The sequence below is a fragment of the Salvelinus sp. IW2-2015 genome, linkage group LG4q.1:29, assembly GCF_002910315.2.
Source record: "Salvelinus sp. IW2-2015 linkage group LG4q.1:29, ASM291031v2, whole genome shotgun sequence".
NCBI lineage: Eukaryota > Metazoa > Chordata > Actinopteri > Salmoniformes > Salmonidae > Salvelinus > Salvelinus sp. IW2-2015.
The window spans coordinates 17354579-17366016 of NC_036842.1; the positions used below are offsets into that span (position 1 = coordinate 17354579).

The 11438-nt window shown below is 41.5% G+C and overlaps 1 protein-coding gene across 1 annotated transcript in view; it reads left to right on the plus strand.

Annotated features, from left to right (window-relative positions):
• LOC111961571 (3'-5' RNA helicase YTHDC2-like) overlaps positions 1 to 11438 on the plus strand; it is a 46510-nt gene that overhangs the window by 10515 nt on the left and 24557 nt on the right. The window contains 4 exon segments of the mRNA XM_023983951.3: positions 242 to 338; positions 702 to 789; positions 931 to 1011; positions 1100 to 1182. Coding sequence (XP_023839719.1) covers positions 242 to 338; positions 702 to 789; positions 931 to 1011; positions 1100 to 1182 — 349 coding nt within the window.

Consider the following 11438-nt stretch of genomic DNA (forward strand, 5'->3'; position numbering starts at 1 on the left):
CTATTGAACTTAACAACATGAATTTGGGTATTTAGAGTACTATATAGGTAGAGAACATTGAACAGAACAGGGCAATGACAAAAATGTAGCTAGATCCTTTTTTAAATGTTGAATTTTTTTAATTAACCTTTATTTAACTAGGCAAGTCCTTATATCCCACCTCTCGACGTGGCAGTGTACATTTTTCCCTTGATTGTATTGAACATGTAGTTTGATTTGATTTCAAATCTTTTCATGTCAGGTGCGGTGTTGATCTTCCTCCCCGGATACGATGAAATAGTGGGTCTGATGGACCGTATCCTGTACGACGATAAAAGATTTGCAGACCACTCCCAAAGGTACCATCAGTATAATGAGTGGCGAGAGCAACGTGTCCCTCTCAACATAGTTTAATTGGGCCATCAGTATTTCAACATAGCTCTTGTCTATTTGTGTCTTATTCTGATCAGTCTATTCACAATTATTGTTCTAATTTGATGCTCACTTCCATGATGTTACTTCATGTTCCTGCATACGCAACCCAAATGTAAATGTACACATTTGCAAGTCAGATTAGGAAGCATCATTATATTGACAAAAATGGCCAAATATATTTTTTATAGAAGAAATGTAGATTATTTGGAAGAGACAATGAAGAGATTTTCTATTTTTGTACTGTCTGAACCATATCTAGAACCTCAGATCTGTGTGTTTCATTATAGATACCAGGTCTTCACACTCCACTCCAACATGCAGACCTCCGATCAGAAGAAAGTGCTGAAGAACACCCCTGCTGGGGTCCGGAAAATAGTGAGTATATTTTTACATCGGCTGTGCTGACTATCACACAAAAGAACAGTTTCACAAAGAAACTTCTGGGGCCCAAAGTGTTCCTTGAAGCAAAATACCATCTTCTTGTTCAGACATCAAGTCTTTTCCTCTCTTCCTCAGATTCTCTCCACCAACATCGCAGAGACGAGTATTACCGTCAACGATGTGGTGTTTGTCATCGACGCAGGAAAAGTTAAAGAGGTTAGGATTACTTTGAAAACAAGAGTCTACTGCACCCCTCCCCCGACGGAATAGCAAATCTTGATATGTGATTGTTTCCCCATCACAGAAGTCCTTTGATGCCCTGAACAACGTGACCATGCTAAAGATGGTGTGGATCTCCAAGGCCAGTTCTCTGCAGAGGAAGGGCAGGTAAAGCACAGACTCAGATATTCCCCATAGAAATCAATCATGTACAATTTACATCAGAGCCCTACTACAGAGGCACTCCATGCACTATAGACATATCGTGATGGTAAGGGTGTATCATCTCTTATGAAGCCTCATAGCGTCTTAACTTCTCTGGGATATGTGGGACGGTAGCGTCCCACCTAACCAACAGCCAGTGAAATTGCAGGGCGCCAAATTCAAAACAACAGAAATCTCATAATTAAAATTCCTCAAACATACAAGTATTTCACACTATTTTAAAGATACACCTGTTGTAAATCCAGCCAAAGTGTCCGATTTCAAAAAGGTTTTACGACGAAAGCACAGCAAACGATTATGTTAGGTTAGAGCCAAGTCACAGAAAAATACAGCCATTTTTCCAGCCAAAGAGAGGAGTAACAAAAAGCAGAAATAGAGTTAAAATTAATCACTAACCTTTGATGATCTTCATCAGATGACACTCCTAGGACTTCATGTTACACAATACATGTATGTTTTGTTCGGTAAAGTTCATATTTATATCCCAAAATCTGAGTTTGGGCGGGACGCTACTGTCTCACTTGGCCAAAAGCCAGAGAAAATGCAGCGCGCCAAATTAAAATAAAATACTATAAAAATCAAACTTTCATTAACTTCTAATTGGTCCCAATCCCGGATCCGGGAGCACCCCCCACACGTAAAAAAGCTGACTAGCATAGCCTAGCATAGCGTCACAAGTAAATACTAGCATCTAAATATCATTAAATCACAAGTCCAAGACACCAGATGAAAGATACACATCTTGTGAATCCAGCCATCATTTCTGATTTTTAAAATGTTTTACAGGGAAGACACAAATATGTAAATCTATTAGCTAACCACGATAGCAAAAGACACAACTTTCTTTCCCACCATTTTTTTACTGCATAGGTAGCTATCACAATTTCGACCAAATAAAGATATATATAGCCACTAACCAGGAAACAACTTCATCAGATGACAGTCTGATAACATATTTATTGTATAGCATATGTTTTTTTAGAAAAATGTGCATATTTCAGGTATAAATCACAGTTCTACATTGCAGCAGAAATCTGAAATAGTGCCGAAGCAGCCAGAATAATTACAGAGACCAACGTCAAATACAGAAATACTCATCATAAAACATTTCTGAAAAATACACAGCGTACAGCAAATGAAAGACCAACATCTTGTGAATCCAGCCAATATTTCAGATTTTTAAGTGTTTTACAGCGAAAACACAATTTAGCATTATATTAGCTTACCACAATAGCCGGAAACACAAGCCGTTTACCAGTAGCAAAGGTTAGCGATCGTAACAATCCAGCAAAAGATATATAATTTTTGACTAACCTTGATATACTTCATCAGATGACAGTCCTGTAACATCATATTACACAATGCATATAGGTTTGTTCGAAAATGTGCATATTTAGCAGCACAAATCGTGGTTATACAATGTGATTAGTAGCAACATTTCAGGCAATCTGGCCCGCGCCATCTTGAGAGGCACCTAATCTAATCGATAACTAATCGTAAACTTGACTAAAAAATACAGGTTGGACAGCAAATGAAAGACACATTAGTTCTTAATGCAACCGCTGTGTTAGATTTTTAAAATTAACGTTACTCGACATTCAGCGTGCGTTACAGCGAGACCATGCCTAAATCAATGGCGGACTAATAATTTTACATCTTTCACAGATATACGAATTAACATCATTAAATAGCTCTTACTTTTGGATGATCTTCCATCAGAATCTTGGGCAAGTGGTCCTTTGTCCAGAACAATCGTCTTTTGGTTGAAAGATGTCCTCTACTCCTGTAGAAATTAGCTGCTAACGCCGATGTACCGGAGAGYTGCCCAACTCGTGATAACGCCTGACAAAGAAACTCCAGAAAATCGCAATAAACTGCTATAAACTGCTATAAGTCGGTTTAAATTAACTACCTTATGAAGTTTTTAAGACAAAAAACAAATTAAATCAGAGCCGGAGATATAGAACTGCTAAACCGAAAGCTTTTGAAGACGTCATGCCGGTGTAGCTCATGCGTCAGGCGCCTCGTCGAAAAGGTCGGTACTTCCGTTCCAAGAGGTTTTATACTCCCCCAGATGGTGCTATCCGCTCCATTCAAAGTCTCACCGCTTACTGACATCTAGGGGAAGGCGTATGCAGTGCATGTAGCCCCATAGCTTATAAGGGAATTTATAAACCGACCCTGGAACAGAGACCTCAATTTCAGAAATCTCACTTCTTGACAGGAAGTGAGCTGCAGAATGAGTTCTGTTTCACTCAGAGAAATAATTCAAACGGTTTTAGAAACTAGAGAGTGTTTTCTATCCAATAGTAATAATAATATGCATATTGTACGAGCAAGAATTGAGTACGAGGCAGTTTAATCTGGGAACGAAAAATCTTCAAAGTGTAATCCAGCCAACATGTCAGAATTCAAATAGGCTTTTTGGCGAAAGCAAACGATGCTATTATCTGAGTTAGCACCATTGTAAACAAAGAGAGATAAACATATTTCAACCCTGCAGGCGCGACACAAAATGCAGAAATAAAAATATAATTCATGCCTTAACTTTGACGAGCTTCTGTTGTTGGCACTCCAATATGTCCCATAAACATCACAAATGGTCCTTTTGTTCGATTAATTCTGTCGATATATATCCAAAATGTCAATTTATTTGGCGCGTTTGATCCAGAAAAACACCGGTTCCAACTCGTGAAACATGACTACAAAATATCTCAAAAGTTACCTGTAAACTTTGCCAAAACATTTCAAACTACTTTTGTAATAAAACTTTAGGTATTTTTTTACGTAAATAATCGATAAAATTGAAGACTGGATGATCTGTGTTCAATACAGGATTAAAACAATCTGTAGCATGCTTTCTGGTCACGCGCCTCTAACAGGACACTTCAAGTGACCCTGATTCAAAATGGCCGTACTTCTTCATTACACAAAGGAAAAACCCTCAACTAATTTCTAAAGACTGTTGACATCCAGTGGAAGCGGTAGGAACTGCAAGAAGGTCAATTAGGGGAGCACGTGATGCCGCGGAGCTGAGCAGACGTTGACAAACCGAGCTCTTCAAAGTTATTCTATTATTACCTAAATAACAACGTTGAAACAATATTCTAACATCGGCTGATAAATTGGAGCCATGGACCTCCGACCGAGAGGCAAGAAGGACGACCAAAACGTTGTTGATTCCCAAGATAACGACAACGCTACAGCTAGCAAGATTAGCATTAGCCCTCATAACTCAGACAACAGTTCCAGCCTCTTGCGAGCCTGCCGACATGCTGGCTACTCTCCTCCGGGAAATTCAGGATGGTAACAAAGGTCTTTCTATGAAAATTGATAAGAAATCGGCTGAACTCCATTCTTCCATTGACGACCTGAAATCCTCCATGAATGATCTCCTTTTGAGAACGACTGAGGCAGAGTTGCGCATTAGCACAGTTGAAGATASCATCGCTCGACATGACCAGGTCTTGATACAACTGCAAAAGYACAATGCCTACCTCAAAAACAAGGTAGATCAGATGGAGAACCAGAGCAGACGTAGTAATATCCGTGTGGTGGGATTGAAAGAGGACAGCGAGGGCCGTGACCCGGTCCGTTTCTTCACTCAATGGATCCCGGATGTCCTAGGCATAATCAACTTCACCAAGCCACTGGAAATCGAARGCGCCCACAGAACATCAGCGCCGAAACCCRGGCCAGATGAGCCCCCACGGGCCGTCCTGATCAGGTTCCTCCGTTTCCAAGACAGAGAGAAGATACTGCAACTCGCAAGAGCCAAAGGGGACATCACCATRGWTGGCKAGAGGGTCYGCCTTTTCCCGGATATGAGCGCGGATCTCGCCAGACGTCGCAAGCAGTTCAGACCTGCCGCCAAAGCACTGAAGGAGAAGAACATCACCGGCTACCTCATCCACCCTGCGCAGATGAAAGTTCAGTACAAAGGCCGAAGCCATCTCTTCAACACACCGGGAAGAAGTGTACACTTTCTCAAAGAAACTGAACAACGTCTGAGCCGGACGGTTCTCTCTGGGGATAAGATGCAGTTTGTTTGTTTCTCTTAATCCGGACTGAACCGCTGATATCCTCGCGTCGCTATAATTTTGTACATTTTCAACTAACCGTATTCTTTCCGGGTGAGTTCTATTACATTTACAGGAGAGTATATTTTGTTTAGTCCATATCCACTGGCGAAGCAATAAGTGGGTTTAGCCCATGCTTTCCCCCTCATTTATGTTAATCTTTCGAAAAGAGACTCAAGCAGCCCTTACCTTGGGCAGTAATATTCCAGCCATTAAAGGTCTATTCACAACGTTGTTTTCAATTTAGAGAGCTCGCAGGTTTTAGTTTACGCCAAGGTTTAGCTAGTAAGAGCAAGATGGAACGCAGCAGCAACGTATCCTCTACAAGTGTATTCATGTTTTTGATTTTAGATTGTTGTTTTAGTCTGACAATCGGGGTGGGTGGGATTCTTTATTTTTTCCCCCTTTTTTCTATGTTTATTGTTTCCTTCCTAAAGAGACACATAGGTCACTTCTGTGTTCAAACCAAAGTTGAAACATTTCCTAACTATCTACATATGATAGATTTCCATTCAGTTACATATTTGAAACCCAACCTATGCTTAATCCACTAAAATATGTCACATTCAACGTAAAAGGTCTTAACAGCCCGATTAAAAGGAAAAGAGTTTAAGTTTAAGAAATGAAAGGCTGACATTGTGTTTTTACAAGAAACACATCTATTGAACACAAGAAATTGAAGAGGGAATGGGTAGGACAAGTTTTTGCGTCCTCTTTTAACTCCAAAGCAAGAGGAACTGCAATTTTGACAAGTAGACACATCCCCTTCTGCGTCAACAACACCATCTCTGATCCCTCTGGCAGGTTTGTTTTGGTGCAGGGGCATATGTTTTCAGAGTCTTGGACCCTATTGAATATTTATGCTCCTAACTTCGATGACCATATGTTTATTCAGAATGTCTTCCTTCAGGTCGCTCAAGCACCACCAGGATGGCTACTGGTTGGAGGAGATTTAAATTTTTGTTTAGATACAGTTCTTGTCCTCTGATAAACCCTCACTTCTTACCAAAGCCGGCAAGCTCACCATGTCATTCATGAAAGATCTCAATTTACTAGACATCTGGAGACAGTTGCACCCACAGGATAGGGACTACTCTTTTTATTCACACCCACACAAGACACACACACGCATAGATAACTTTTTTACTATCGACACAACTGTTTCATAGAGTGTTAGATGTCGAGTATCTCCCCAGATTGCTTAGTGACCATTCTCCTCTGGTATTATCAATCTCCATTCCTACCAAGGTAAATGGAGCATATAGATGGAGACTAAATTCTACACTCCTAAAGCAACCTGAATTTTGTGCATTCATCAAAGAGCAGATCAATATTTTTACTTTGACAAACAAACCCTCCGCTCCTGACAGTTTCATTCTTTGGGACACATTGAAGGCCTARCTGAGGGGACAGATKATTTCCTATACTAAAGGGCTGAAGAGAAAACACGGTGCYGAACTGAYTGCCCTTGAATCTGAAATCTCAGAGCWAGAGAAAACCTACCAAAGAGGCCCGACTAAAGATCTATACAGGCTTTTGGTAAATAAAAAACTGAAATATAATATTCTGAACAGATATCAAGCTGAGAGGGCCATCACTAAATCAAAACAGCGTTATTACGAGCTTGGAGAGAAAGCTCACAAAGTATTGGRATGGCAACTGAAAGCAGAGGAAAGTAAGAGGACAATTAATGCTATAGAAACTCTTACTAATGAGATATCTTTCGACCCTACTGAAATTAATAATACTTTTAAGAAATACTATGAAGACCTCTACACTTCCCAATCAAGCGATGATCTATCAGAGATCGACTCCTTTCTCTCCTCTCTCAACCTCCCATGCCTGTCAGGGGAAGACAGCGAGCGCCTGAGTGAACACTTCTCAGTTCCTGAATTGTTGGAGGCCATTAAATCCTTACCTTCTAATAAATCTCCTGGGGAGGATGGCTTCCCTCCAGAGTTCTATAAAGAATGTAGGGAGCTGTTGGTCCCCTACCTTATGGAGGTACTTAAAAAAGCCAGGGAAGACAACTGCTTTCCAGAGTCTTTCTCTCAAGCAGTGATTACTGTAATCCACAAGAAAGGGAAAAACACGCTAAAGTGCGCCTCCTATAGACCAATCTCTCTCCTTAACACAGATTGTAAACTGGTCACCAAGATGCTATCTAAGAGACTGGAGTCATGTCTTCCCGTGTTGGTCAACCCAGATCAGACTGGCTTCATAATTAATAGATTGTCCTCCAATAATCTCAGAAGGTTCTTTGATAGAATTCACCTTGCTGACAAAAACAAAATACCTAGTGTCGCAGTCTCCCTCGACGCTGAAAAGGCCTTTGATAGGGTTGAATGGCCATACCTCTTTCGCGTCTTGGAAAAGTTTGGTTTAGGTACCGTGTTTGTAAATTTGATAAAATCACTCTACAAATCTCCTTAAACTAGGATTGCTACCAATGGGATTACTTCCTCCTCATTCCCTCTCTATAGGGGGAACAGACAAGGTTGCCCAATTAGCCCCCYCCTCTTTGCCCTCGCCATCGAACCGTTGGCTGAGGCTATTAGAACGTGCCCTGACATACATGGCTTTGAGGTGGGCCCCCATACCCATAAATTATCACTCTTTGCGGACGACCTTATCTTATTTCTAACAAACCCAGAACACTCCCTCTCTCACTTGCAGATCCTACTACAGTGTTATAGTTCTTTCTCTGGATATAAGGTCAATTTTGATAAAAGCGAAATCTTACCGTTGTCTGTCTTTGACCATCATACCATCAAGCACAAGTTTCCTTTTAGATGGTCGCCTATGGGCTTCACATATRTGGGCATAATGGTGGATGGTAATCTGAACAACCTCTATAAACTTAATCTGGCCAGTTTGTTGCAAAAGGTGGAGGGTGACCTTTGTAAATGGATGGACTTACCTCTCACTCTACTGGGTAGAATCAATGTAATTAAAATTCATGCCCTGCCCAGATTTCTATATCTGTTTCAATCTCTCCCTATCCCTGTTCCCGCAGCATTCTTTTCCTCTCTCGACAAGCTGACCAGACGGTTTATCTGGCACGGCAAAACCCCTAGGGTTGGCCTGGATAAACTGACCCTTGATTACAGTCAAGGGGGCTTAAACCTCCCCAATTTTAGAATGTAATACTGGGCTGCACAGTCTAGGTTTCTGGCTCAGAGGTTTGACTATGGTCCCTCTCCCTCATGGTTGAACATTGAAAAGCTTGAGGTAAATGATGACACTGGGGCAGAATTGTTTTACAAATGGGACAGAAAATCTATAAAAACCATCACAGACAACCCTTTAATCATACATTCTGTCCTGGCATGGTGCAAACTTCATGAGCTATTCGGACGAGGGGGATTACTTTCCCCTAAAACCCCTTTATAGAACAATAGATTGATTCCTATGTTTTTCCAGAATAGTAACTTTAGACCATGGTCTGATAAGGGGATCACTCTTCTGGAACATTGTTACGAGGAGGGAGTTCTTATGTCTTTTGATCAGCTGAAACAGAAATACCACTTGCCTAACAGTGGTATTCTTTAGCTACCTACAACTACGAAACTTTATTAGGGTGACTCTCAAGGGACAATGGAACCTACCTAAGATGTCACCTATTGAACAACTCTGCCACGCAGACCAACCACTATTCAAGACTATTTCCCGTGTTTACGATGCTCTTATGTCAGGACTAACACTGCCTGGGCTAGATAAACCCCGACTTAGATGGGGAAAAGATCTGGGTATTGATCTTGATGAGGGTCTATGGAGTGACCTATGCAGGGATGGTGTTACATCCACATTGAACTCCAGATACAGACTGATCCAGTTTAGTTTCCTCCATCAGCTCTATATCACCCCATCTAGACTGCACAAGTTCAACCCTGATATCTCCTCCCTATGTTTTAGATGTGGCTCAGATGAAGGAACATTCCTCCATTCCACTTGGCAGTGTTCAAAACTACACGGTTTCTGGCAGGGGGTATGCGGTACCATATCCTCAATTCACGGGGTTGCATTCCCTTTAGACCCGGAGGTCTGTCTACTGGGCAACTTTACTAACACCAATCTTAGGCAAAGCCATACTATAAAGCTAACAGAAATATTGCTAGCAATTGTCAAAGAAATGTATTGCCTTGAAATGGAAATTGGATTCCTCCCTGCCAGTTGCAATGTGACTATCGGAAGTTAATAGTTGTATCCCACTGGAGAAAATGACTTACTGCTTGAGGAATAAGTTAGACATTTTACAGAATTTGGCAACCTTTTATTGGCTATATGGAGAATCTCCCCCCACATCACATTGATTGAATCTCTATATAATCCTTATATAATGTTTCACACGTAATGTAGAATATGTAGCCTACGGCAGGTGACCATATGATCCAATGTCTCATTATTATTATTTTTTTATTGTATGTTTGTATATATAATTATAATTTGTTTTATTTTTTCTTTGTTACGCTCGTGTCACACCCTGGCCTTAGTATTCTTTGTTTTCTTTATTATTTTAGTTAGGTCAGGGTGTGACATGGGGAATGTATGTGTTTTTGTAGTGTCTAGGGTGGTTGTATGGTTTAGGGTGTTAAATAGAGTAGATGGGTTTGTGTTTAGTATAGGTGTCTAGCTGTGTCTATGGTTGCCTGAATGGTTCTCAATCAGAGACAGATGTCATTAATTGTCTCTGATTGGGAGCCATATTTAAGGCAGCCATAGGCACTAGGTTAATGTGGGTAATTGTCTATGTTGTACGTTTGTAGCCTGTGTGTGCACTTACGTCATTAGCTTCACGATTCGTTTGTTGTTTTGTTTTCAGTTTGTTATGTGTTTGTTGCGTGTTTTTTTCCTTTCTCTACAATAAAGAGAATGTATTTTGCACACGCTGCGCCTTGGTCCACTTTCTCTCAGCAAGACGATCGTGACAGAATTACCCACCAAACCGGACCAGCAGACGTGTAAAGCGGCAACAAGGATATATGTAATGGGCAATGGGAGCAGGATCTGAGGCGCTACCGGAGGATGGTGCCAGTTTCCTCCAGACGTGACGGCAACGTTCAATCTTTGTTTCATCAGACGCAGAGGAAGATCTTGTTTCTCAGGTCTGAGGTCTTTCGTGCCTTTTGTCAAAAAGAGGGCCTTTTACGAGGAGTGGCTTCCGTCGGGGCCACTCTACCATAAAGCCCTGATGGTGGAGTGCTGCATAGATGGTTGTCCTCAGGAAGGTTCTCCCATCTCCAAGACGGAACCTCTGAGGAACCACTTGGGTTCTTAGGTCACCCTCCCGTGACCAGGCCCTTCACCGATTGCTCAGTTTGCTTGGCGGGCCAGGCTCTAGGAAGAGTCTTGGTGGTTCCAAACTTCTCCCATTTAAGATTGATGGAGGCCCACTGTGGTTCTGGGGACCTTCAAATGCCTGCAGGGAAATTTTGGTACCTTACCCCAGATCAGTGCTCGACACCAATCCTTTCTCAGAGCTCTACGGACCAATTCCTTTGACCTCATGAGCTGGGTTTTTGCTCTCTGACATGCACTGTCAACTGTGGGACCTTATATAGACAGGGTGTGTGCCTTTCCAATCTATTCCAATCAATTGATTTTAGCAGCGGTGGGACTCCCAATCACAGTGTGGACTCAAGGATGATCAATGGAAACAGGATGCACCTGAGGCTCAATTACGAGTTTAATAGCAAAGAGGAGTCTAAATAAGCAAGTGTAAATCATCCGTTATTATTTCATGTTATTTTTTCTTATTAAGACTAGTTCGGCGCAAAAATGTTGTTAAAAAAGATCGTTTTTTCTTATTTGTCTCGAATTATGCGGGCTCATTGTGATGTCAGTCTAAGTGGCGGTATTGTGTGTCATTATGGGTATGTGGTGATCCGGTTCGAGCATTATGGGTATTGTGTGCAGATTGGCTTGAGGATGGTTGTTTATTTATCAATTTTAGAATAAGCTGGTAACGGTACACGATACATGTTTGAGAAAAGAGTCAAAGGGTGCCTGAAATCCTCTTTGCGCGCATATTCTGCGGAGCGACAGGTTTTGACTGGTCAACATTATGTTGTCCAGGGCCGCATACCCCGGGCGGGAGAATGCGAACGTAGTGGAACACGG